This window comes from Macrobrachium rosenbergii, chromosome 27 (genome assembly GCF_040412425.1).
Source record: "Macrobrachium rosenbergii isolate ZJJX-2024 chromosome 27, ASM4041242v1, whole genome shotgun sequence".
NCBI lineage: Eukaryota > Metazoa > Arthropoda > Malacostraca > Decapoda > Palaemonidae > Macrobrachium > Macrobrachium rosenbergii.
The window spans coordinates 14,237,650-14,261,324 of NC_089767.1; the positions used below are offsets into that span (position 1 = coordinate 14,237,650).

A 23,675-nucleotide genomic window follows, 5' to 3' on the forward strand; every position below is an offset into this window, starting at 1 on the left:
AGAAGTGTAATCAGATTATTTTGTCATGGAATTATTTTATTAAAGATAAACACATTTTACTATACAGTACTTTGCAAATTGAGTTTAGTAGTCAGTTTTATTTATGCCAGATCTAATGTTTGTGAAAGAGTTGCAGTTTTAATCTCCAAGTTGCTCTGATGCAAGACCATTTTATTCATGTCCCATATATTTTAGATAAAACTGGAGAATAATTTTACAGATAGCTATGGTAATTGTACCCAGTCATAGTAGTTACATTAGAAATTGTTCAGCTGATGAAAATAATGGGCTGTTCTAAGTAGGTGGGTGACTTGCAGGTCATTTCTTGAAATAGAGTATTTTTTCCGTAGGAATGTTGCTTCAAAATATATATATTTGCAGGTTCCAAAGCTCAACAGCTCTTGATTGGGCTACAAGCTACAGGAGATGAAAGTGAGCAACTGCAGGCAGTTATTGAAATGTGTCAGCTCCTTGTAATGGGTAATGAAGATACACTTGCAGGTTTCCCCATCAAACAAGTCACTCCTGCTCTTATCAATTTGCTTAACATGGAGCACAATTTTGACATGGTAATTACTTTTTGTATGTTAAATGTAAGAGTTTGAGACCATACTCAGTTTTGTGGTTCTGTGTAGATCATTGTTCATAAAGTGCACATATTTTCTTACTTTTTGTGTTGTAGATGTAATCAATGTAAACCCCTGGTAATGCATGGAACCACCACTCTATTAATTAACCATAATGCATCTCTTACATATAATATTTTAAGGAAAGATTTGCTGGGCAAATGTTTGTTGTTTTTAGAGGAGGATTCTTCTAACACTCAAGTAACATGTTTGTTATTATGTTAGTTTAAACTTACGTAGATATTTATTTCTTTAATTCAAGTAATTTGGTAAGATATAAGATTTCAAGTGCAAGATGGAGATGGGCAGTAGATTTAAGCCAGTTGGTTATTTCAGATTGTGCAAACAGTAGATATTTATTTCTTTAATTCAAGTTAATTTGGTAAGATATGAGATTTCAAGTGCAAGATGGAGATGGGCAGTAGATTTAAGCCAGTTGGTTATTTCAAATTGTGCAAACATTCACACTAACAATACCTTAATGCTACTGGATTTCAAAGCTGACTTCAGATCCAATATATAGGCTTGGAGTGGGAGAAGGAGTTTTAATTATTACAGTAAAAAACCTATGAAGCATTCTCATTGTCAGTTAGATTTTTTTTGTTTTGTTTTATGGCAAGTGTTGTAGAGATACACACTTATGTAACTAATATATATTCTGCCATAGGAGTGAAAATGCATTGATGTTTGGACATGTTAAAAGCCTTCTTTCCATAGATGACCATCAGCAGAATGGAGTGAGAAAATTACCTCACTGTAAGGGCAAATTAGTATTACGAGTACAGTGATAATCATTTAGACTTTTATAAGTGAAAGTAAGTTTTTTAGTAATTGGCTTAAAACGTGTATAACCTTAAGTGAAGAGCATTTATTTTTGGTAAATTACATGTACAGAGTTACATAGTGAAAAGCATGTTGTGTTAAATGTTTAGGAAATACTTGAATTACAATCAAAGGGTTTACAGCTACTGCATGTAGTGCAAATTTTTGTATCTTTGTGTACTGGGACTTAATTCAGTGATGTTAGTATGCACACAAGCATTGAACACTTTCATTATTCAGAATGAAAAAAATATGGAACATGCCTAAAAGGCCATGGACTTCAAAGTTACCACTTCATACAATACCTATTTGTGAAAGTGGAAGATTTAAATAAACTTGAAGGTAACTGAACTGCAACAGCAACAGAAGTAAAAACTTAAGTGGTGCTTAGTCTTGAGAACATCAACATCAGCATTGCTACACTGTCACTGCACTTGTTCTGCTAACCATGTTCATTTTGGTATTTAAGATTTTTTTTTAATCACGTCTCTTGCACTACTGTCAGCACTAGCACCCTCACATATCTTAATGTTTGACACTTGAGAGTGTATATTGAACATGGAAGAGTTGAGTCAGGATTATATTACTACAAAAGTAGTATATCCAATTTACATACCAGTACATACCTTCAGAAGATAAGGACGAAGTTCAACAAAATTAGTGAGAATTGTAATTGCTGAAGTTCAACAAAATTAGTGTGAATTGTAATTGCTCTTAGTCATGCTATTTTATATTGAACAGCATACATTATAATGACTAACATGTGAAAAAATTGAGCACATTAGCACCAAGTTCTGAAAGGCTGAGTATCATCAGTTTAAAATATTAAGATAATTTAATATGATTTTCATTGTAAACTGATCAGTGATCAAATGCCTTAATTAGAAATTCTGCAGAGGAAATCTCAGTTGTACCATCCTGCTATAACAGGAAAAAGCAGCTCCCATCATACAGTATATGCTCAGAACATCCTACAGTGCTCTTAATCATCCCGGCTTGTTTGTATGTGCTAAAAGAAACTGAATAGAATGAGTCGAGGAAATGGAATGTTGCAGTAGCTTATTATAATGAAAATTATGATAAAATAACTTCAGAGTATTACTGTCAAAGTGAGCTTATTTCTTCATACCATTACATACTATCAGCATTCAAAATGCACAAAAGAATAATGCTTGGCTTACCCAGGTGGACTATCAGTGATCACCTGTTTCCCACCATATGGAGTTGGAATGTGTATATTCTTTTCATAATTCTTCCTGACCAACCACTAAGATGTATGTTTTTTCTCTCTCTCTCTTGAATCTAACAGTTGGTAAGTATCCATATAATTAATTTTATCATAAAAATTTTCATTATATATGAATAATCTTACCTACTGTTAAAGTTAGCATACTACCACATTGAATGACGATGTTGGGTTAGTGCAGCCAGAGGAAACATCCACTCAGCCAAATGAATTAAATGTTTATTAAAATGGAGAAGCTTCTAAGCATTCCTAGCTGTTGTGTGATCCCTCGTGATAGGTACTGCTGCCACATGGTGGATCCATAGCAGGGTGTAAGGTCCTCATTAGGGAGACTTGTCAGAGAATCTTAACAGGGAAAAAGGACTCTTATCTCATAGTACTGTATTCTGTTTCAGCTCATCTGTCCTAAAAAAATTAACAATCATTAGTCATGGCAACACTGGGATGTACGTCCCGCCAACAGAGGATGAGAAAAAAAATGGTAGCAGAAGAATATGAGAGAGAGAGAGAGAGAGAGAGAGAGAGAAATAACAAACTTCTGTAGAGGAAGAGAGAGAAATAATGGTGATCCCATTGTTTTGAAGCATCATATAGGACTAAATTCAGTACTTTTGATATAGTTGATATAGAAATTTAAACAAATAATATACCCTACCTTTTGATGAGTTAATGCTCATCGAAAAGTGTATAAGATTTTCAGTTAAGCTTTTCCTTATCACTTCATTACTGTTAACCTGGTTCGAGGTAAAATCGGCACACTGTAGAAAAACGTCTCTAAATGTGCCTCCAATAATAGATTTTTTGATTTCCCATATGTGGATTAACATATACTTTTCATTGTTAAGTTTTTGCTGTATTAACAACACAAAGGGGGAATGCATTCTTGTATATATAGGCCCATGCTGATTTTTACCTCACGCCAGCCTTTCCCACTTATGATGTCAGTCAGTTTCAACAAAGTAATAGACATTCTTGAAGTCAGATTCTGACGATGGTTATAAGGATTTCTGGGTTAGTAGCCAATAAATTGCCGAATGCGAGAAAAGGCAGAAATGTATTAAAAAACTATTAGAAATAAGGTTGTTCTTTAGTGTCACTGGGACAGCATTTTGAATGCTTAGGTTCACTTTAAATCAATCTGTTTACAATAGTTTATGTCAGTAAACAAATGGTTTCCATAAAATACAGCCCAGCTTTGTTAATTGTCAGTTTGCTAATGTTCTCCTGCCAGAATTTTAAAGAGCTATTGTAGCATTAACTTTCCCTCCTAGTGCACTATACTGTAGGTCTTAACACATTTTATTCTTATGACGTGATTTCTACTTCATTTCATACAACAAGCAATATATGTTCAGTTGGTATTGAGCTCATCATGAAAGAAAAGGCAAAAACAGGTATTCAAAATTTGGATTAGAAAGGAATTTTGCGAGTTCTGACCAAATCAGTCATGTATTTTCTACAATTTTATTCTTGACTTAATTACTTTTATCAATTAACGTAAATTTGTGAAGAAAAAGACATAACTGAAACATGTATGTTAGATATAAAATGCCTGTAACAATCACTACTAAAAATTGTTATTCAGTCAAGTCATTTGGCATATTTACAGTAGTTTCATACATTTCAGAAAATGCTTGTCTAATATATATTATTCATTAAAAACAAGAAATTTTACATCAGTATAAGTGCAGATTGCCGCATGGGATAAAAGCAATAGCAGTTCAGTTTCAGCTGAAACTCTGAATCCAAAAGTCAGGTTAGATAATTTCAAGTGGCCTTCCTTCTCTGGTTGTTCTTATACGTTCACCAGTGTTTCTTTCTTGTACTTCATTTTTATATCATTATGACCCAGGTATATCTGTAGTAACCCAAAAGGACAATTTATTTTTTAAAGTTATATTTGCACTTTTTGTGTGTAAACCCTTATCTTCTGTATAAATAAGTGCTTTTGTAAGAATTCAAAGTATTTGTTTACACTCAAATAAGATGGAATTGAGCCAATCAGCAGCTGATGTCGTGGGCATTGTCACTATGACAGATTGTTAATGAAGACAATATTCCAGTGACAACCAACTATAGTGACCCAGTGTCATAACTGACAGTCCAAAACTAAAGACAACTTCCACCTTCAGGTATGAAGGGATGCTCCTTTAATCCAGTGTGACCTTCGTGGTCCCTAAACTCAACACCGGGATATCCTCACAACTAACGATAAGAGAAAAGGAATGTTATTCTCATATTTCCTGACTCCAGTGATAGGACTAAGGGCTAGGGGGTTAGTGGCATCAGTGCACCTCATGTGGTGCATTGTAGGCATTACGTACGGTTCTTTGCAGCATCCATTCAGCCCCAAGCTGCAATCTCTTTCATTCTTTTTACCGTGCTTCCGTTCATATTCTCTTTCGTCCATCAAGCTTTCCACCCTGTCCTGACAATTGTTTCATAGTGCAACTGTTACACCTTTCCATTCTATTTACTTCCAATTTCAGTTTCAGCGCTGAATGACCTCATAGGTCCTAGCGCTTGGCTTTTGGCCTAAATTCTATATTCTCTCCCTGTACAGTTTTTATACGAAATTTTAGTGTTTCGCAATTGATGTGGGGAAAAAAGTCACATCCATTGAGTTACATTGACTACCATTCCTAGTGAAAGCTTTTCAAGGAAATTGAAAGATGTGTTTATTGCACAGATGTTGTGAGGCTTTACTTTTAAAAGCTGTAAAAGCTCTGTATTGAACTGTGTGTTGTGACTTAAGCAGCATATAAAAAAAGGACATAGCATTCTTGGACATAGGAGTGTTTGGCTTCCTGTCACCACAGAATAATTCTTAACTCCTCCTCCTAAAGGTTTGGAAATCTGTCCAGGAAACCCTTTAGATCTCTAACTGGACATGACAGCCTCTTCTTTGTTGCCCACTAAAGGAGTTAAATTAAGCAGTTACAAATCGAGGAAGGGCTTTTGGTTTGAAGTTGCTTTTTTCTCTAAACTGTGGAAGGAAGAAAAACGGGCATCCCCCCTGAACAAGCCCACATTAAAAGAAAGGGCATGAAGCTCAATAAGATGCATTGCTATAGCAATAGCTAAAAGAAAGTGTCTTCGAAGTTAAGTTCATAAGAGAAGCCATATCCAAAGACTGAAACTTGGGTAATGTTAAATATTTAAGGACTACATCCAAATTCTACCCTACACTATAATAGGAAGATTTTTATTTCAAGCTCAGAAGATTGGAAAACCTCTTTCAGACCTGAATTGTAAGCGGTATTCAAGTTCGCTTGATGCAGAACTGAAGACATGGAACGATATCCTATGATCGCTGGGACAGAAAGCTGCTTCGCATGCCCGAGATACCAGAACAATTTAATCAGGTTATCTTGAGAGATACAGGTGCTGGATATCCCTCTGGAGAAACACCAAGGCCAGTAAACTATAAACTGACCACTGTTGTTGATACAGTCTGACAGTGGAGGGCCTTCTAAACTTAAGGATTGATTCCCTCGCAGCTCTTGAAAACCGTATAGCTTGTAAGAGATGGTTAACAATCTCCACGCTGTCAGATGAAGCTTGTGGAGGTTTAGATGTAATCTTCACATAAGACTGCATGAGAAGGTCTTTCCTGAATGGCAGAAGGCAAGGGACATCTACCGCTAAAGAGGTAGCCCTGGCAACCATACCCTTTGGGGCCACCAAGGAGCTATCAGAATCATCCTATTGTTCTGCAAAGCTCACAACCTGTTGAGTACTTTTTCAAAATAGCAGAGAAAAAGTTCTAAGGTCTAGATTTGACCACTCTTGAAGAAGAGCATCGACTGCCCATGCCTGAGGATCCTGGCATGGAGAGTAATAAACTGGGAGTTTTTGTTATGTTCAGTCATGAACAGATTGATGTTTGGGCCTCCCAAAAGTTCCACAACTTCTGGCAGACCTGTGGATGAAGAGACCATTCTGACAGAAGAATTTGCCCTTTCCTGCTGAATTGGTCTGTGATAACATTGTTTCTCCCTGAACTCTATCCAAAGGAGAAGTTTTTATGCTAGCCTGAACATTTCTCTTGATTTTGTGCCTCCTAGCCTCCTTATGTAAGAGAGATTGAATTGTCAGAGTAGACTGCAATTGTCTTGTCTCTGACAAGATGTTCTGCTTGCATAAGATCCTTCCAAACCACCAAAGTTCTAGCTTGTTTATATGTATTTGTTCTGTGCAGTCCAACTCCCTGACAATCATATTTCCCAGAATGGCTCTCCAACCTACCTCTGATGTGTCAGAGGACACTGAGAGGTCTGGGCTCTTGAGATCTAGAGGCAGTCTTGACTGATCTCCCCACCAACAAAGATAACCCAAAAGATCTGAAGGAACTACTACAGGAATCGAGTCTGGAAGATGAGACCTGTAAATTGGAACCAGTTTGCCATACACGTCTTACTACGTAAAATTTACGGAAATAGACAGCTCCTGTTCTTTTATACTGTATATAAATACATTATTATAATCACAAGCATGTTTAGTATCTGAGAAAGCATGATATAGAAATTTTACTATTAGCATTGTAGTCGTAGTCGGCCAAATTACCTTATGTAGTTCAGGTTTAGTAGAAGCAAAGAATGCTTCAGGTGGTAGTTTAAATTTTTAACGGGAATGGAAATCAAGACACAAAAAATGACATTTTTGCTGAAAGAGTAAATGTGGAATAGTGCTGATATAGTAATGTGAAATAGCAACCCTGTTTGCTGATCTAGTAATTTTAGAAAAGCATCCTTGGGTGTTTTAACCAAGCCACTGAATAGGAGGAGAAAAGGTGTCTTCCAGCTAAATAAAGGAAAAGTGTGTGTAATAGAAACTAGGGAAAAAATAACAAAGTTGTCTTTCTGTGAAGGTTTGGGTCTAGTGAACTTGCATTGGGTGGGTCTCTGCTGACCATTTATGATTTTGGTTCACTTGTTAGTAAAGGAAGCAGAACAGTAACAAAGGTATGACAAATAGTCCACTTATAGACGGGTAAATTCAGTATCAATCAGTAGTAATGTCTCAAATATGTTGTATTCCTTTACAGAGAACTATAATTGTCAGTGGAATTAGAGTATTTATACATGTTATTACAGGGAATTTGTAAAATTTTCAAAATGCTTGCATGATTGTGTACAATTATGCAAGAAACTTAATATGCATTCTTAATTGTAGATGAATCATGCCTGCCGAGCGTTAACTTACATGATGGAAGCCTTACCTCGGTCATCTGCAGTAGTAGTGGATGCAGTACCTGTCTTTTTAGAGAAGTTACAGGTCATTCAGTGTATGGATGTAGCTGAACAGTCCTTGACAGCTCTAGACATGTTATCTCGAAAACATTCAAAGGCCATATTACAGGCTGTAAGTTTCCCTGTGCATGTACCATTTATGATGAAATAAATATTTTGGCATATTTAAAACTTGAAAAACTGCAGTCAGAAGGTAAATGTTTTGTTTTGCTTTGAAAAGTTTCCTTTATTTAATGTAATACAGCAGCTACTTTACTTTGTTCATTGTTGGCTATAACAGTGATTCCTTAAACCATAGGTAATAAGGCTTTTGTTATATTTTTACAGCATGGAGTGTCTGCGTGCTTGATGTATATAGACTTCTTTTCTACTGGAGCACAGCGGGCAGCACTCAGCATCACCGCAAATTGTTGTCAGAACCTCACTGCTGATGAATTCCATTTTATTGCTGATTCCTTGACATTGTTATCCTCAAGGCTGACCTCACAGGTATTGTATTTATAATGGAATGAAAAAACTTGAAGCAAATAATGTGGAAAAGGTTTGAAACTACAGTAAGTTGCAAGAAATAAACTGATAACGTAACTTTTACATTTCAGGGTGACAAAAAGTGTGTAGAAAGTGTGTGTTTAGCATACAGCAGGTTGGTTGATTGTTTCCAGAATGATCCCAATCGTTTACAAGAGATAGCTGGTCATGGTTTATTATCAAACATACAACAGTTGGTAAGTTGTTAATTTTGAACTCCCAATGAAATCATGTATATATCGTAACCTTCATCTAAAGAATTACTACTCGAACAAGGTTATCAATATTAATGTCCTTCCTAATTGCTTTTAATGTTAAAAGATAGTTTTTACTTGTCTGTTGATAAACAGTACTTCCTTTCAGGCAGTTTGAGTATTATTAATAATTACAAGGAAATATGTGACACTCTTGTTTTGAATGAGATATAATGATGATTCATTGTCTTTGCAGCTGGTCATGTCCCCTCCTGTCTTGAGTAGTGGAACATTCATCATGGTAATTCGAATGCTTTCGCTGATGTGTAACAACTGTCCAGAATTGGCTGTCCATTTGCTAAAAAACAATATAGCCCATACACTTTGTTACCTCCTTACAAATTCAACAGACCCACCAGGAGAACAAGTAAGATTCATTTTCCTTTTATTTTTTTTTCATATCGGAGAAGAAGTTTGATTGGGTGCCAGGTTTCGCTAATGCATTTCTTTGCATTTTTATTTTATTTTTTATTTTTGGCTACTCATCAAGGATATCAACAGAATTATCTTCTACTTGGATATTTTAACATTTGAATTTTTAGCCAGTATAATTTTATGACAGCAAGGTCTGTTACAACTAACTATTGATGTACAATATTTTAGAAAAATATAAGAAAATTGCTAATAATAATATCTTAAGTCTTGAAAGGTTAAATAATAACAGCTACCATACAGTAGTAGCCTAAAAACTGTTGGGGCCTGTCATCAGTAAAACATTTTGTCTGAAGTAAATGCAGATTTTATGAAGTAATTAATATAAAAAATTAAAAAGCATGTCAGATTATGGCATTCTTCAAAGTAGAGAGCACCATATAGAAATTATTCCATCTCATTTTGGAAATTTACAATTGTTTGACCCTCGGATATTTAATAAATGATGCACTTCATTCAATCTCTTTATGCAGAGAATTCAGGTAAGCACTAAAACTTGAACACATTTTATGTGAGTGTCCAAACTTAAACCCAGCTGTCAAATTTTTAAAGAACTACATTTAAAGAAATTTAATATTACTACTACAGTAAAACCCCTGTATTCGCAGACTCACGTATTCATGGATTTCTCTGCGAACATATTTACCCATTATTCGTGGAAAATTCGCCCATTCGCAGTATTTTTCACTGAGAAATATTAATTACTGTATTTTCATATTTTCATGACTAAATGCACATTTTGTGATAAAACTATTAAATTACTCAGGTATAAGCATTTTTAGAGGGCTTTTTGTGTTTATCAAAATAGGCAGTTCTAAGTGTTTTTAGAGGGGTTTTAAGTATTTGCGGATTTTAGCTATTCGCGGGGGGGGGGTTGCAGTGCACATCCCATAAATGTGGGTGGTTTACTATAGAAAAACCTTTTGGGCCTGACCTGGTTAAACTTCCTAGTGATGATATTTCTAATTATTTTGTTGTTCAGTGTTTCTTGAAGTTTTGCAGCAGGAAATTTTTGGACACATCTACACTAGTTTTTAGATGTGTATGGGTGTTGATAGAAGATTGTTTCATTACTTACAACTTCATCATAATAAACAAAATAAAAAATAAGGCATACCAATCCAGAGATACTTAAAATTCACCTTATCTTACTTTTTTTGTATTTGTTTTGTATATAGAACATATTTTGTTTTGTGGTGTTACCATGTGTATTTACTGAAACAATTTTAAAGTCCTACTTGAATTTTACACAACAAAATATGGGTACTGGTACTTTTGAGGAAATTGGAATAGACTCTCCTAGTAGTTGAAAGATGAAACATTAGATATGGGAAAAGGGAAGATATTTATTCATTTTGAATACAGGCCTTTATTACTTACTGATTAACCAGACAGTGAATGGAAATAATACCCTTATGGCAAACATCCCTAATAATAGAGTGAAAGGTAATATTTACAAAGCTTATTTTCCCTGATTTTTTTTTTTTATTTTTAGATCGAGCTGGTTTCCCGTACCCCTCAAGAACTTTATGAAATCACTTGTCTGATTGGAGAACTGATGCCTATGCTTCCATCTGATGGTATTTTTGCAATTGATGTGGCCTTGATAAGACCTGCAGGGTCTGCCCAAGATATGGTTATGTGGCAGTGGCAAGATGATAGAGCCTCCTGGCAGAACTACTCTACTAGTGATTCTCGAATCATTGAGGTGAGGTTGCTAATTGGATTTTCTTCCACACTTTATATACACTTGCACCTCAATGTAATAGACGGAGCTGTTGTAGTACTTGTGTTAAATTCATCTGGCCATTGTTTCATCCTTATTTTCTTATGCAGCATTAATTTACTTTAAAGTATGAAGGAGCAGCTTTTAGGCTTTTAAATTCAGTAATGATTGAACAATACAGATAGGAATACAGGCAGTCCCTGGTTATCAGCAATCTGGTTTTACGGCGCTTGTCTAGCGACGAAAATCGCAGATTGCCACTTATCAGTGCCGATAATTGGGTATTGGTGCTGATACATACGTAACAGAGGTGCCGATAACCAACAATCGGTGATTTTTGGCACTTTTCAGCTCCAGTAAGTGCCGAGAATTGCTGATTTTCAGTTAACAGCGATTTTCAGTTATCTTGACGCCATCAGAATGGAATCCCCGCCGATAACCTGGGACTGCCTGTAGTAAGCTATAAAAATACCACACATTGCAGGTGACTGCATGTTTTTATACTAAACAATTAGTTACATTTTTGCATGCGCTAGGTACATCCACATTAAAAATTTAGCCAATTTTCATGTCTACGCAGGGCTTATTAAGGGTATATTACAGCAGGCAATATAGGTATTCAGTATGGTACAAAACCTTCTTCATTAAAGTATGTAAAATTGAAAGCCATAAAAATATACAAACAATATATTGTTTATAAAAGTTGGCCTGGCATCAGCAAATGCTGAGATGATAGGCTGAGATATGCCATTCAGAAGTTTCATATCTGATTTTATTGTGCCTTGTATTATCTTAATAGTTTATACTATAATATATATTAGTTCCAGCATCAATTGAAATTTAACTAACTTTGAAATATTTTAATTTTTTTGGACTCAGATGTATCCTATAAGTTGATTTCCATTAAGCTGAGGTACCAGTTTACTTTGAGAATTACAGGAGTGTGATGTTAGTTGCATTCAGGGTAAGGGAATTTATGCTTGAATTTAAATATTAGTTTGATAGTCATTCTGGCCAGATAGTTTGTTATAAGGGTTATATACTTCTACAGAATTTACAAAGGTTTGAAAATGATAGATGTGCAAGCCTAGTATAATTGCATAATGGGAGAAAAGACCTTACACTGACATGATTCAATGGTCTGTTTGTAGTAGAATAGGTTGTTTACAATCATTCATCTTTGCAGCTTTCTCATCAGTCAGGGGAAGATGAAATTAGCCTTTGTATTCAGGGCCGTGCCTACACTATTGACTTCCACTCCATGCAGCAAATCAACGATAACTCTGGGACTATGAGGTCTGTTCAAAGACGGATGATGCCGGTTGGGATGTCGGGAACTCCTACAGTGGCTACACAGGTTAGTAGTTTTTTTTTTACTTATTATAGCATGGTTTCTAACTTAATATGTAGTTATTTCTGTCTGTACTATTCATGGAAAGAAATGTGTCAGGTAGCAGAGGAGTAGAGATGGCTGTGATATTGCAGTGGTGGTTGTGGTGCAAGGAAGAAAGGAATTATTTGCTTGCAGTTTGTCTATAGAGTTTGTAATAGTTTTAACTAGCCATTACAGTATGTGATGTCATTTGAGTTTAATTTGGTGCGTTGCTTTAAATGTAAACAAATAGTTTAGAAGTCTTGACCTTTTCCTAAGTGTAGTTGTTTTCTTGTGTTTCATTGCCGAGTGTTTGCAAATAAGTTTTCTTTAAGATTGTCTTTGTTGCCAGTACTTCCTATATGTTGCCATGGAATATTTTTTTTTTTTCTGGATGTGGTGCTTTCTAAAGTTCCAGGTACAGTATTTCATATTCCGATAAAAGAGGCACTTTCAGGAAATTGAAGTTCTATTTAGTAGCACAAGTTTAATTATAAAATTTCTGCATATTTTGGTCTTCTATTGTCAAAAGATATCCCAGTAGTTATTCTTCAAACAGTGGTTTTAACTCTGACAAATAGCTTTTAATTTTGACAAATTAGGGATTTTTTTTGTATATGCTTACTCTTGGACCATTCAATTAGAAAGGAAGAGATTTTCATTTGTTTCATTATGACTACATCTGTTGTGTTTTTCCCAGTTTTGTAATCTTGATTGCCTCCAAATACTGCATTTTTTGTCCTCCAGAAAAGAGATTTTTGCATGTGTCAGTGCGACCTGTATTACTTGGTAGAAAATATCCTCATAGTTTATATAGGATTGTCACAACAGTTGCACTAGAATCTCCCCAGTTTCCTTTCTTCTCAGTCTTTAGTTTTTATTAAAAAAATAAAAAACTGACGGACCCATTTCTCATAAATTACCATTAAAACAAAAGTTTACATTTAAAACATATAAAATAATAATAATGTAAGTATATACAATATAAAAAATACTAATGTGATGCACAATATAAAATCACTTTAAAGATTAATGCTAAATTATGCAGTTAAGGTAAAATTGTGAACTTTATAATGGCAGTATTGCAATGCAAACATTTTTTCTTAGAAGTGGGTAAAAAAAATTCCTCATGAAAAGGCAATATCTGCAATATCAAAAAATATTCTATTTTTATTACTTCTAAAAGATAAAGCTAACAGTATACAGAAGTACGTATTCTATTACATTAACATTAACGAACATGAAAATGTAATAGTAATTATACATATTGATACCTAAAATAAGTAATTTCCAGAATGGTGGGACAGCTGAGTTTATCCCATTTCCCATGATGAATGAGATTGAATTAGCCTATCTCTAAAATAAAAAAAATAATTTAGTTATAGAGAAAAAATATTTTTGTTACATTTTCAACGATGTACACAGTTTATTATTGTAGTTATATAGTAAACCCCCCCGTATTCGCAGTCTCACAATTTGCAGACTCACCTATAGTAAACCCCATATTTGCGGTCTCGCTATTCGCTGATTTCTCTGTGGAACGTATATACACATTAACGGAAAATTCGCCCATTCGCAGTATTTTTCATTGAGAAATATTCAATAATTACTGTATTTTCATATAATTTTCATGACTAAATGCATGTTTTTTGATAAAACTATTAAAATACTCAGGTATAAGCATTTTTGGAGTTGTTTTTTTTTTTTAACTATCAAAATGGGCAGTTCCAAGTGTTTTTGGAGGGGTTTTAAGTATTCGTGGATTTTAGCTATTCACGGGGGTTGCGGTATGCATCCCCCGTGAATACGGGCGAGTGACTGTATTTGCTGATTTCTCTGTGGGACATATATACGCATTATTCGCTGAAACTTCGTTCATTCACAGTATTTCTCACTGAGAAATATTCACCAATTACTTTATTTTCATCTCATTTTCATTATTAAATGCAGTTTTTGTGATAAAACTATTAAAATACTCGGGTAATGCTCGAGTTTTGATAATTCGCCTTATGATAATTCAATTTTGCGATGAGGTAAGCAATTAATACCGATTTGACAATATTTTTTAATAAAATATTTTTAAATTTGCGCGGGTGCAGGCAGCAGCGTACAATCAGGCAGTGAGAGAGACGCGAAAACAAACATGCCCCCAAACAACCAATATATCTATTAACAAAAAAAAAAAAAAAAAAAGCTAAATTAATTTCACAACGAGACGTATTTGAGTTATATTTCGACTTAAAAATGCTTACTATAACGAAAAATAATCTAGCCCCATATAAACTGGAGTATCTAGATAGTTATTTATGCTAACTAGAAGAAAGAAGAGCACTCTGAACCGAGTTAAATATGGAGAAATAAACTTATTGTGTAATCGATATCCGAACCAAAGCATTGATCATTATGATTGCAATTTATTATTCAAAATCAATATAAGAATATATAAAATATTATTGGATACATTGAAGTAAACCATAAAATTTTAAAAGATCCATGGAAAAGATGCAGATTCGTTATGTTGTTTGCATAATACGATATTATGTGAATATAGAGTACAGTAAAATGTGGGCTAGGCTACCGTATGTGTATACGATATGCCATAGTGTAGGCTAAGCTAATTCTTGTTTGTTATTTAATTTCTCTCTGTATTGAATTATCATAAGTCAATCTGCTTGAACCTCCAGAATTAGTTGATAATAATTACTATACTGTACAGGCAGTCCCGGGTTTATGACGGGGGTTCCGTTCTTACGCCGTGTCGTAAGCCGAAAATCGTCGTAAACCGAAATATCGTCGAAAATCGTCAAAAATCCTAAGAAAACCTGACTATTAATGCTGTGGGTGTATTGAAAACGATGTAAACTGCATTTTTATTGAGTTTTTCATCAGAAAACCCTCCAAATTTTTATTATTCTGCTGTTTTGGAGCCATATTTCTTCCGTCAGATCGGCTTACAACACGTTGTAACCCTGGAACATGCGTCATAAACCGGGAAATAATTTCTGATGAATATATCTGAAAAGCGTCGTAACCTCGGAACGTTGTAAGCCGGACCCGTCGTAAACCGGGGACTGCCTGTATATGTATAGAGTATACTTTATAGTGTAGGCTAGGCTACCATATATGTATAAACGATACTGAATACCACAGTGTAGGCTAGACTATATTTGAGATACAAACGATGGGTGTTTTGGAACCTAACAACATCGTAAGTAGGATAATATCTGTATAAGCATTTTTAGAGGTTTTTTTGTGTTTTAAGTATCAAAACAGGCAGTTCTATGTTTTTAGAAGGGTTTTAAGTATTTGCAGATATTAACTATTCACTGGGGGGTGTGGTACGCATCCCTGCGAATATAGCGGTTTACCCTGTACTGTATATAAAAATGACAGTATTATTATAAAATAAAGTTTTATATATATGTACTAAACAATTACAGAATGGGAGCCTGCCCTCCTCCCCTTGCATGGACATAAAGGCACCAAAACAAGAGTTGCTGCCGCAAGTTTTCAAATTTTAGCTGCCATACTAGTTAGAATCTATAGCTAAGTAATTACTTGATAAGTATATGTAAAACTATTTTATCATAAAAATGTCATATCTATCATTTGAATATCTTGTCAACATTTTCAGACAGCACTTAACAATTTCATCATAAAAATATCATATCTATCATTTGAATATCTTGTTAACATTTTCAGACAGCACTTAATTGCCTATCACTTAGGCATTTGCTACTGATAGTGTACATCTTACAGATTCAAAATATTTGGAATGCAGATTTTGTACAACTTTCTTGAGTCAGGAATGTTGAAATATTTATTAAGTGAGGAGTGCTGAGTATACAGTATATTGGATCATCAGCAAACTATGAATTATCTCATAATATGGCAGGGATTGTTGATTGTGACAGTCTAAGTTCAGCATAAGAGATATTGTTAGAAATCACAGTCATGGTGCCTTCAAGCTCACCAATTATGTTGAGTTTCTATTCAAATTTAATTGCCCTCCTCTTCTCACCAGTAACAGAAGATACTGGTGGGCATTTATAGACATTATGGAGGCTTAAAAACACAACAAAAGTACAGGAGGACATCCAAAAAACAAATCAGTACCAACACAGTAGATTATAGTGTATACACCATGCATGGGTGAGCTATGCTAGGGAAACCATTAAAATTGAATTGTGCTTGAATGGTTTGGGAACTGGGTATTGCCCATGCTAGTAGCTTAACTAAGACTTAACATCAAGTTCTGTCCAAAAGGACTGTGTTCCTCCACAGTCATTTGTCAGTGGATGACCTAATGTAATTTATTGAAGGTATTTTTTAAATTTTACATGGCTGTGGGTTGCAAAGTTAAAAAAAAAAGTTAAAAGCACCAAGAATTGTTACTCCAACCTGCAGCATCATAGCACTGCTAAATCTCTTGTGGAGGTGAATAAGGCTAAATCTGGCCTCTAATACCAAAGTCACGCAAATTGTGTGCATTTAAGGAATATTTTAAATACTCATGCACAAACACCCGAAATGGAGTCTTGTGTTTCCTCCTGTTTGCTTTTGCTGTTTACTGTGAAAATCAAAAGTTGTATGTTTGAGAAAATGTGCCATTCTTTCCCATGTATAAAATTACAATAACTTCCCTCTTTATCTGTTTAGAATAAAAATAAATTACCTTGCCCATTTTTTTTTTCAAGGATAATCTTGCAAGTAGACCCTTATCACAAAAGGAAAAGTATTTGTATTCAGTCTTCAAGGATCTCCAGCAAGTTACAAAAGGTTATTTTCTTGTTTGAACCATACTTTTGTGGGTCTGTAGTACTGTGATCTTTTTCCATGGTAGTGGTATTCCACCAAAAGGAATTGGGGTCAGAGATCTATGACCTTTATTTGGCCAAGTGAGTAGTGGCTATGTACAAAAAAGTTTTACTTTGTTTGAAGAGCCATGATTCCAGCATGTGTTATGATAGTCTTGTGGGTGCACTTTGCCAGTTTTCTCAGGATAAGAACCTTCATGAACCTTCACAGGTTTTATCACATCACATTTAGGACTATCCCAGTTTTCTCAGGATAAGAACCTTCATGAACCTTCACAGGTTTTATCACATCACATTTAGGACTATCCTTCACAAGCTCATAAGCCTTCATTTGCCATCGAGTCTGTTGATAAGGTTCTCTCTCCTATGTTTCTGCAGGGGAGGTTTGCCCTGTTCAGTTGGCAAGAGTGGGTCTCGGTGTCAGTGCCCTAAGAGCTGATGGCCATCCTTCTGTGGAGGATGTGGTTGAGACCTGTCCTCTCATCCTTTCCCCTTGGACATGCTTCTGTTCTTCAACTACATTCATACTTTCAGTTGGCAAATGCATTACGAAGAGAGAGAGGGTATTTTAGAACTTCTCTAGTCTTTCCATTGTTGACCTTTACTTATTCTGGCACTCATGACTCCTTTGATCCTGACCTGTCCCTGGCAGCATCAGCCCAAGAGTTGGGAAGGAGCTCACTTCCAGTGTTTCCAGGGACAACTTTCAGGAACTATCATCACCAAACTCAGGGCTTCTGTTCATTTCCTCTCCTCTCAGCCTCTGTGCACCCTGGCTACAGAAATCAACTCGTCTGGAATATGGTCTACTGGTGCAGTCAGTTGATTTTTCGATGTTAACCAGGGGAATGCTTACCATGAGCCAGTTATAGACTGAATGAAATGTTACATTACTTACCACACTAAATTACTTAGTTCTGACTGCAGTTGATTCAGTTAATCATAATAAATAAAGAAAAGGATATAACTGTGCTGAGGGCCCCACTCATAAGGCAGTTGTGAGTAAACAATTAGGGTAAGTTTTAAGATTACGTATATTTGCATTAGTAAACAATAAGATGAAATTAACTAATCAGGTAGGTAAGACCTGAGAGATTAAGTATAATACAAGACCATGAACACTTGAAGATATGTCCGTCTCTATGACGATGCTATAAGGGCATCATGGAGTTCACGATGTGCAAGGCACAATCAAGGAAGGATTCTATGGCTAACGTTCCCTCTGTAACAGAGAGATTTACAAAATAAAGGCCAATAAGAACACAGTAAAAATTAGCATAGGACAAGGCCTCACGTAGAGGGTGCCAATGGTGCCTTGAACACACGATTTTATGTAATCACTCAAACACTGAAATGTATGTAACCCTGCACTAACAAGGCGAGGTTGATATGCAATACTGTACTGGCACTTGGAAATAAAGTAGGAAGTTCAGGGAGAGAATTAAACCGATGTGATTGAATGAAAAGAACCTTTGTAACAGATCACTTTACCTTGTAGAAGAGGTGGCTTCAGTGTAGAAATGGCGGTCGAGTACAACCTAGGAGCTTCACTGATAAGAAGACCAAGGCCCTGCAAGGTGGGCCTCGCGGTAGGGGGCACGGCACTCTGAAGGAGGCGGGAAAGCAAAGGGAAGGATGGTGACTTGGCTGTGTCTAGATATGTCTTAACATCTCTGCCCAGTCTCTGACGACCCATTCCTCGGGTCAGTCCTTTTAAGACCTCGGTGCTGGAATTATAATGCTTTCTTGCCCAGTTGGGGCTAGTGTCGTTCCTCTATGCGAATGCATCATTCGATTCAGGGTCACTGCATGGTCAGTCAAGGCAATGTGCTCCTATGGGGCCTGCGCCACTCTCTTAATCCATATTGCTGGTTCTGTTCTACCTCCGGTCAGAATTAATCCTCTCACGGCTCCATGTCTGACAGCAAAGGAACTTCCAGCAGAGAAAGTCGGAGAGATAGAGTGCAATTAAAGGGTTTAAGAAGGGGTCAATATTCCTTCACCCCTCCTTGTCAGGCAGTGCTAAGCAAAGCACTCTATTACTTCTGACTCTTATATTAAAGCTTTGGTAGATTTAATGTTTGGTAAGATATATATATATATATATATATATATATATTTATATATATATATATATATATATATATATATATATATATACTATATATATATATATATATATATATATATATATATATATATATATATATATATATATATATATATATATATATATATATATATATATATATATATATATATATATATATATATATATATATATATCCCATTTATCGTAATGCATACAGTTAGTCCCCAGTTATTGGCATGGGTTCCGTTCTGACGGGTGATATATAACAAAAAGTTGCCTATGACTGAAAATTGCCGATTATCAGTTATTGGTGATTGTATGTTAGTTTTATAAGTTAGTCATTATTTTATTTTCTGCATTGATGAAGTGTATGGGTATTACAGAATGTATAAAAAGAAAGCACATGTTTAATTTTATAAGATGTTTTTATAGCATAGCATTCCTTATGTTTAAAGAGTATGTTATTGTTGTGACGTCACAGGACGAAAATGGCGGGAGGGAGAAAAATGTAAACAAACAAGAGGAGGTAGTGTTGAAAGCATGGTGGAAAGAGGTAGAGAGAGCTCTCTGAAAGGTTAGGTCGATAATGGTTGGGTTGTAAGTCTGTTTGTGGTTTTTGTTGTCGTAAGCTAGATTGCATAGAGTAAAAAGAACGTGAACAGGTGAGTGGATCACATAATTGAATAATTTAAGGATAGGTTAGGCTAGCAAAATTTTCAAGTGGTAGCAGAGCGTGGTTCGTTAAAAATGGACGGATCTGATGGTAGACTTTGGGAGATGAAATGGAGAAGAGACTGGCCGAGATTTAGCGGGGCACAGGGCGATTATAAAGGATGGAGAGGACAAGGCGAAGATTGGCTTGTGGTGTGTGGAGAAGTAGTGAAATATCCGGGGATAGAGATACGGATGAGCTTAAAAGGGAAAGCTTTAGAAGTAACAGAAGGAATAGATAGAGATGAACTTAAGGATAGCGAGGGGTCAAAGATAATCCTGTCCAAACTAGATGAAGTGTATCTAAAAGATACGTTAATGGAAAATTACAGTAAAATGGAAAACTATTTTAAAATAGAAAGAGAATCTAGTGAAAAGATGAGAGATTTTATAATTAGGTATGGAAAGGCAGAGTCAGAGTGTAGTAGGGCACTAGGGAAAGCATGCTTGAAGGGGAAGCAAAAGGTTTTCATGTACTAGAACAATCGAATCTCACAGAAGATCAAAAACAAATGGTATTAGCAGCTTGTGGTCTGAAAAGTTGGAATATAAAACAGTGTCACAAATAATGAAAAGAATATTTGAGGGATTAGGGAATAGAGAGGAGGGGGAATGGTTAGGATCAGAAGGTTGTGAGAATTTTGGGAAAGGGTGGAAAAACCAAAGATATCGGGAAAGGTGAATCGAGGTAGAGGTGGAAGAAATCCTTTAAATAGAGAAGGGAAAGTAACACTGTGTGCTATATGCAAATCTGAATGGCATTGGGCCAGAGATTGTCCTCAGAATTTTCAGAATAAGAAGAAATCAGAAACTGAACAAGAAGAAAAAGTTTATATAGGAAAAGTTAGCAAAGTAGAAGAAGAATCTTGGGAAGAGGTTGATGCAATTTTAGACACAGGATGTAAGTCAACAGTTTGTGGGGAATTGTGACTAGCACGCATTGTTGTGGGTTTGAATCAGGAAGAATTGAGGAGAATGAATGATACTAAGAAAGAGTCTAATAAAGTATTTAATTTTCGTGTGAGTCATCATACAAGTCGAAAGGAGTAATGGAAATACCGGTGATATTGAAAAACAAAAATTTTATTTGAAGACAGAAATTTTGCAGGGTGATGTACCATGGTTAATAGGTAAGAAAACCATGAGTAAAATGGGGATGACCATAAATTTAAAAGAGAATTGTGTTAAAATAGAAGTATTAGGAAATGAAGGTAAAGTTACGAGAGAAGACAGACAGGGCCATTTAAGAATACCAAGTTTGAGGAGGAAGGTAGAAGAAGAATTATTATTGGAGGGTGGAAGGGAAAGAGCCTAAAATGAAATTAAAGGTACAATGATGAAGTTACATCTACAATTTTGCCACGAAGTGGAGATAAAATATGGAAGCTAACAGAAGAAGCACAGTGGAGTGACGGTTTGGGAGAGAAAGGAAAAAGAAGGGGAAATAAAAAGTTTTCACTGACTGACAATAATCTCACAAAGTTGTGAAGTATGTAAAAGATATAAAAGAAACCCAGCTAAACCAGTAGTGGGATTTTCTTGGAGTAAGACATTCAATGAAAGCAATGGATGTGGGAGAGATAGAAGAGAGAAAGTTCTTGGTAATGGTAGATATGGCAACAAGGTATTGTCAGGCTTTTTGGATAAAAGACAAGAAACCAGAAACTATTATAAAGACTCTTTTTGAAAGGTGGTTTGCGATATTTTGGGGCACCTTCTAAAATATTATCAGACAACGGGGAGAATTTCAAAATGAAAAGTAAGGAGGATGGCAGAAAGATGGAATATTAAAGTATTAGCCACAGCATCAGAATCTCCATGGAGCAATGGATTGTGTGAAAGACAGTAGGCATAATCAAAGAAAGCTTAAGAAAGATGAAAGATGATGAGGAAGTGGATTGGTCCATAGCATTAAGATGGGTAGTGAGTGCCAGGAACTGCTTAATAAATAATGGTGGTTTCTCCCTAACCAATTAATATTTGGGAAAAATCCTTCCTTGCCTAATTTAATGGGAGAAGAAAGTTCAAGTCCTGCAAGCAGAGAAAAGGTATGGAAGAAAGCATAGTAAGGGATACACTGAATGCAATGCATAAGGCCAGAGAAGTGTTTATCAAAAATGAGTCTTGTAATAAAATAAGAATTGCTCTAAACAAAAATGTCAGAGAACATAAATTTGAAGAAGCAGTAGTGGGAGAAATGAGGTATTCTATAAGAGAGAAAATGAAAATGAATGGAAGGACCTGCTCAGGTAGTGGGAGGTATCAGGTAAAACAGTAGTGGTTAAACATGGGGATTCTCTAAGAGAAGCCTAAGAGAATGCATGTTACTAGGATTCAAAACTATCACCAGAAAAGGAGAAGATACTTAAAGTAGACAAAACACACACTGTGAAAGGTTTGGGAGAGAATCAAAGGAAGGGAATATAGATGAGCAGGAAGGAAAGGTGATAATTGGCTGGAGAAGGAATGCTGATATAGAAGAGACTATAGAAAGAGATTTAGCAGAGGAAACACTGGAAGATGAAGGGAAAGTGAGGTAACAGAAGAAAGTGAGTTAATAGAAGAGATACCCAAATTCAGAAAGGGAAATAGAGTTAAGAGCTATAAACAAAAATACAGGACAAGTAGAAGAGTGGACGATATTGAGCCTTGCAGGAAAAGATCAAGCAAATCTTGGGCTGATTCGTACAATGTAGAAGACTCACAGTCAGGTGACAAGGGATGGAATTAACTTAAGAGATTATAGTCATGTAGAAAAAAATTGAAGATGAAGAAGAGGTTTTGCTGGATTCGAAAATAGAAATGTAATTGAAGCTAAAGAAAAAGAATTACAAAGTTGGAGAGAAAACAAGGTATATGAGGAGGTAAATGACATTGGACAAAAGCTATATCTACAAGATGGATAGTAACTGAAAAGGTAAAAAATAATGGGAAAGGATATGTAAAAAGCAAGATTGGTAGCTAGAGGTTTTGAAGAAGAAGTAATGAATGGGAAAAAATGCTCCTACATGCAATGCAGAGAGAAATTTTAAAATTTTGTTTGACAGTAATATAACTGAAGGATTGGAATTGTTATAAGTTAGATGTAAAAACTGCATATCTACAGGGTGATGAAATACAACGAGAGGTATATTTAAAACCACCTAGTGAAGATGGTTGGAGTGGATTATGGAAATTGAAGAAAACTGTTTATGGGCTCAAGGATGCAAAAAGGCATGGTATTGTAAGGTGGTAAAACTGGTGGAGGAGCTTAAAGGCGAGAGGAGTAGATTAGAACCTAATATATTCTTTTGGAAGAAAGACAATAAATTGAATGGTATTTTATGTACACATGTAGATGATTTTTGCTATGGAGGAACTGAAGGATTTTTAAAGGAAACAATTGGGAAATTGAAAGGAAATTACAAGTAGGAGAACAAGAAAGTAAAAGTTTTAAGTATATAGGAGTAATAGTAGAGCATAAGGAAAATGGAATTTGTCTTAATCAGTGACAGTATATAAATTCTATAAGAGAACCAGAAGCCAGAAGATTTACAGGTAATAGAGTATTAGGACAAAAGGAGTTAACAGAATATATGACAGTTGAATTGGGTATCGCTACATACTGTGCCAGAAATATCATATGATGTTAGTGAATTAAGTAAAGCTTTTAAAGAAGGAACGACTCAAGATATGAGAAAGCTGATTAAGATAGTGAGAAAAACTAAGTGCATAATGGGAGAAGTGATAATAAGTGAGTTAGAAGAAGAAAAGATTTATTGGGAAGCCTATGCAGATGCTTCATTCGGGAATATTGA

General features: G+C 35.4%; 1 protein-coding gene across 17 annotated transcripts in view; it reads left to right on the forward strand.

Annotated features, from left to right (window-relative positions):
- ctrip (E3 ubiquitin-protein ligase ctrip) overlaps positions 1 to 23,675 on the forward strand; it is a 201,006-nt gene that overhangs the window by 136,130 nt on the left and 41,201 nt on the right. For all 17 annotated transcript variants that reach the window (XM_067128935.1, XM_067128938.1, XM_067128937.1 and 14 more), the window contains 7 exons: positions 382 to 569; positions 7,870 to 8,058; positions 8,274 to 8,435; positions 8,546 to 8,671; positions 8,925 to 9,095; positions 10,656 to 10,868; positions 12,073 to 12,243. In XM_067128935.1, the coding sequence (XP_066985036.1) occupies positions 382 to 569; positions 7,870 to 8,058; positions 8,274 to 8,435; positions 8,546 to 8,671; positions 8,925 to 9,095; positions 10,656 to 10,868; positions 12,073 to 12,243 (1,220 nt within the window). The remainder of the gene's footprint in view (positions 1 to 381; positions 570 to 7,869; positions 8,059 to 8,273; positions 8,436 to 8,545; positions 8,672 to 8,924; positions 9,096 to 10,655; positions 10,869 to 12,072; positions 12,244 to 23,675) is intronic.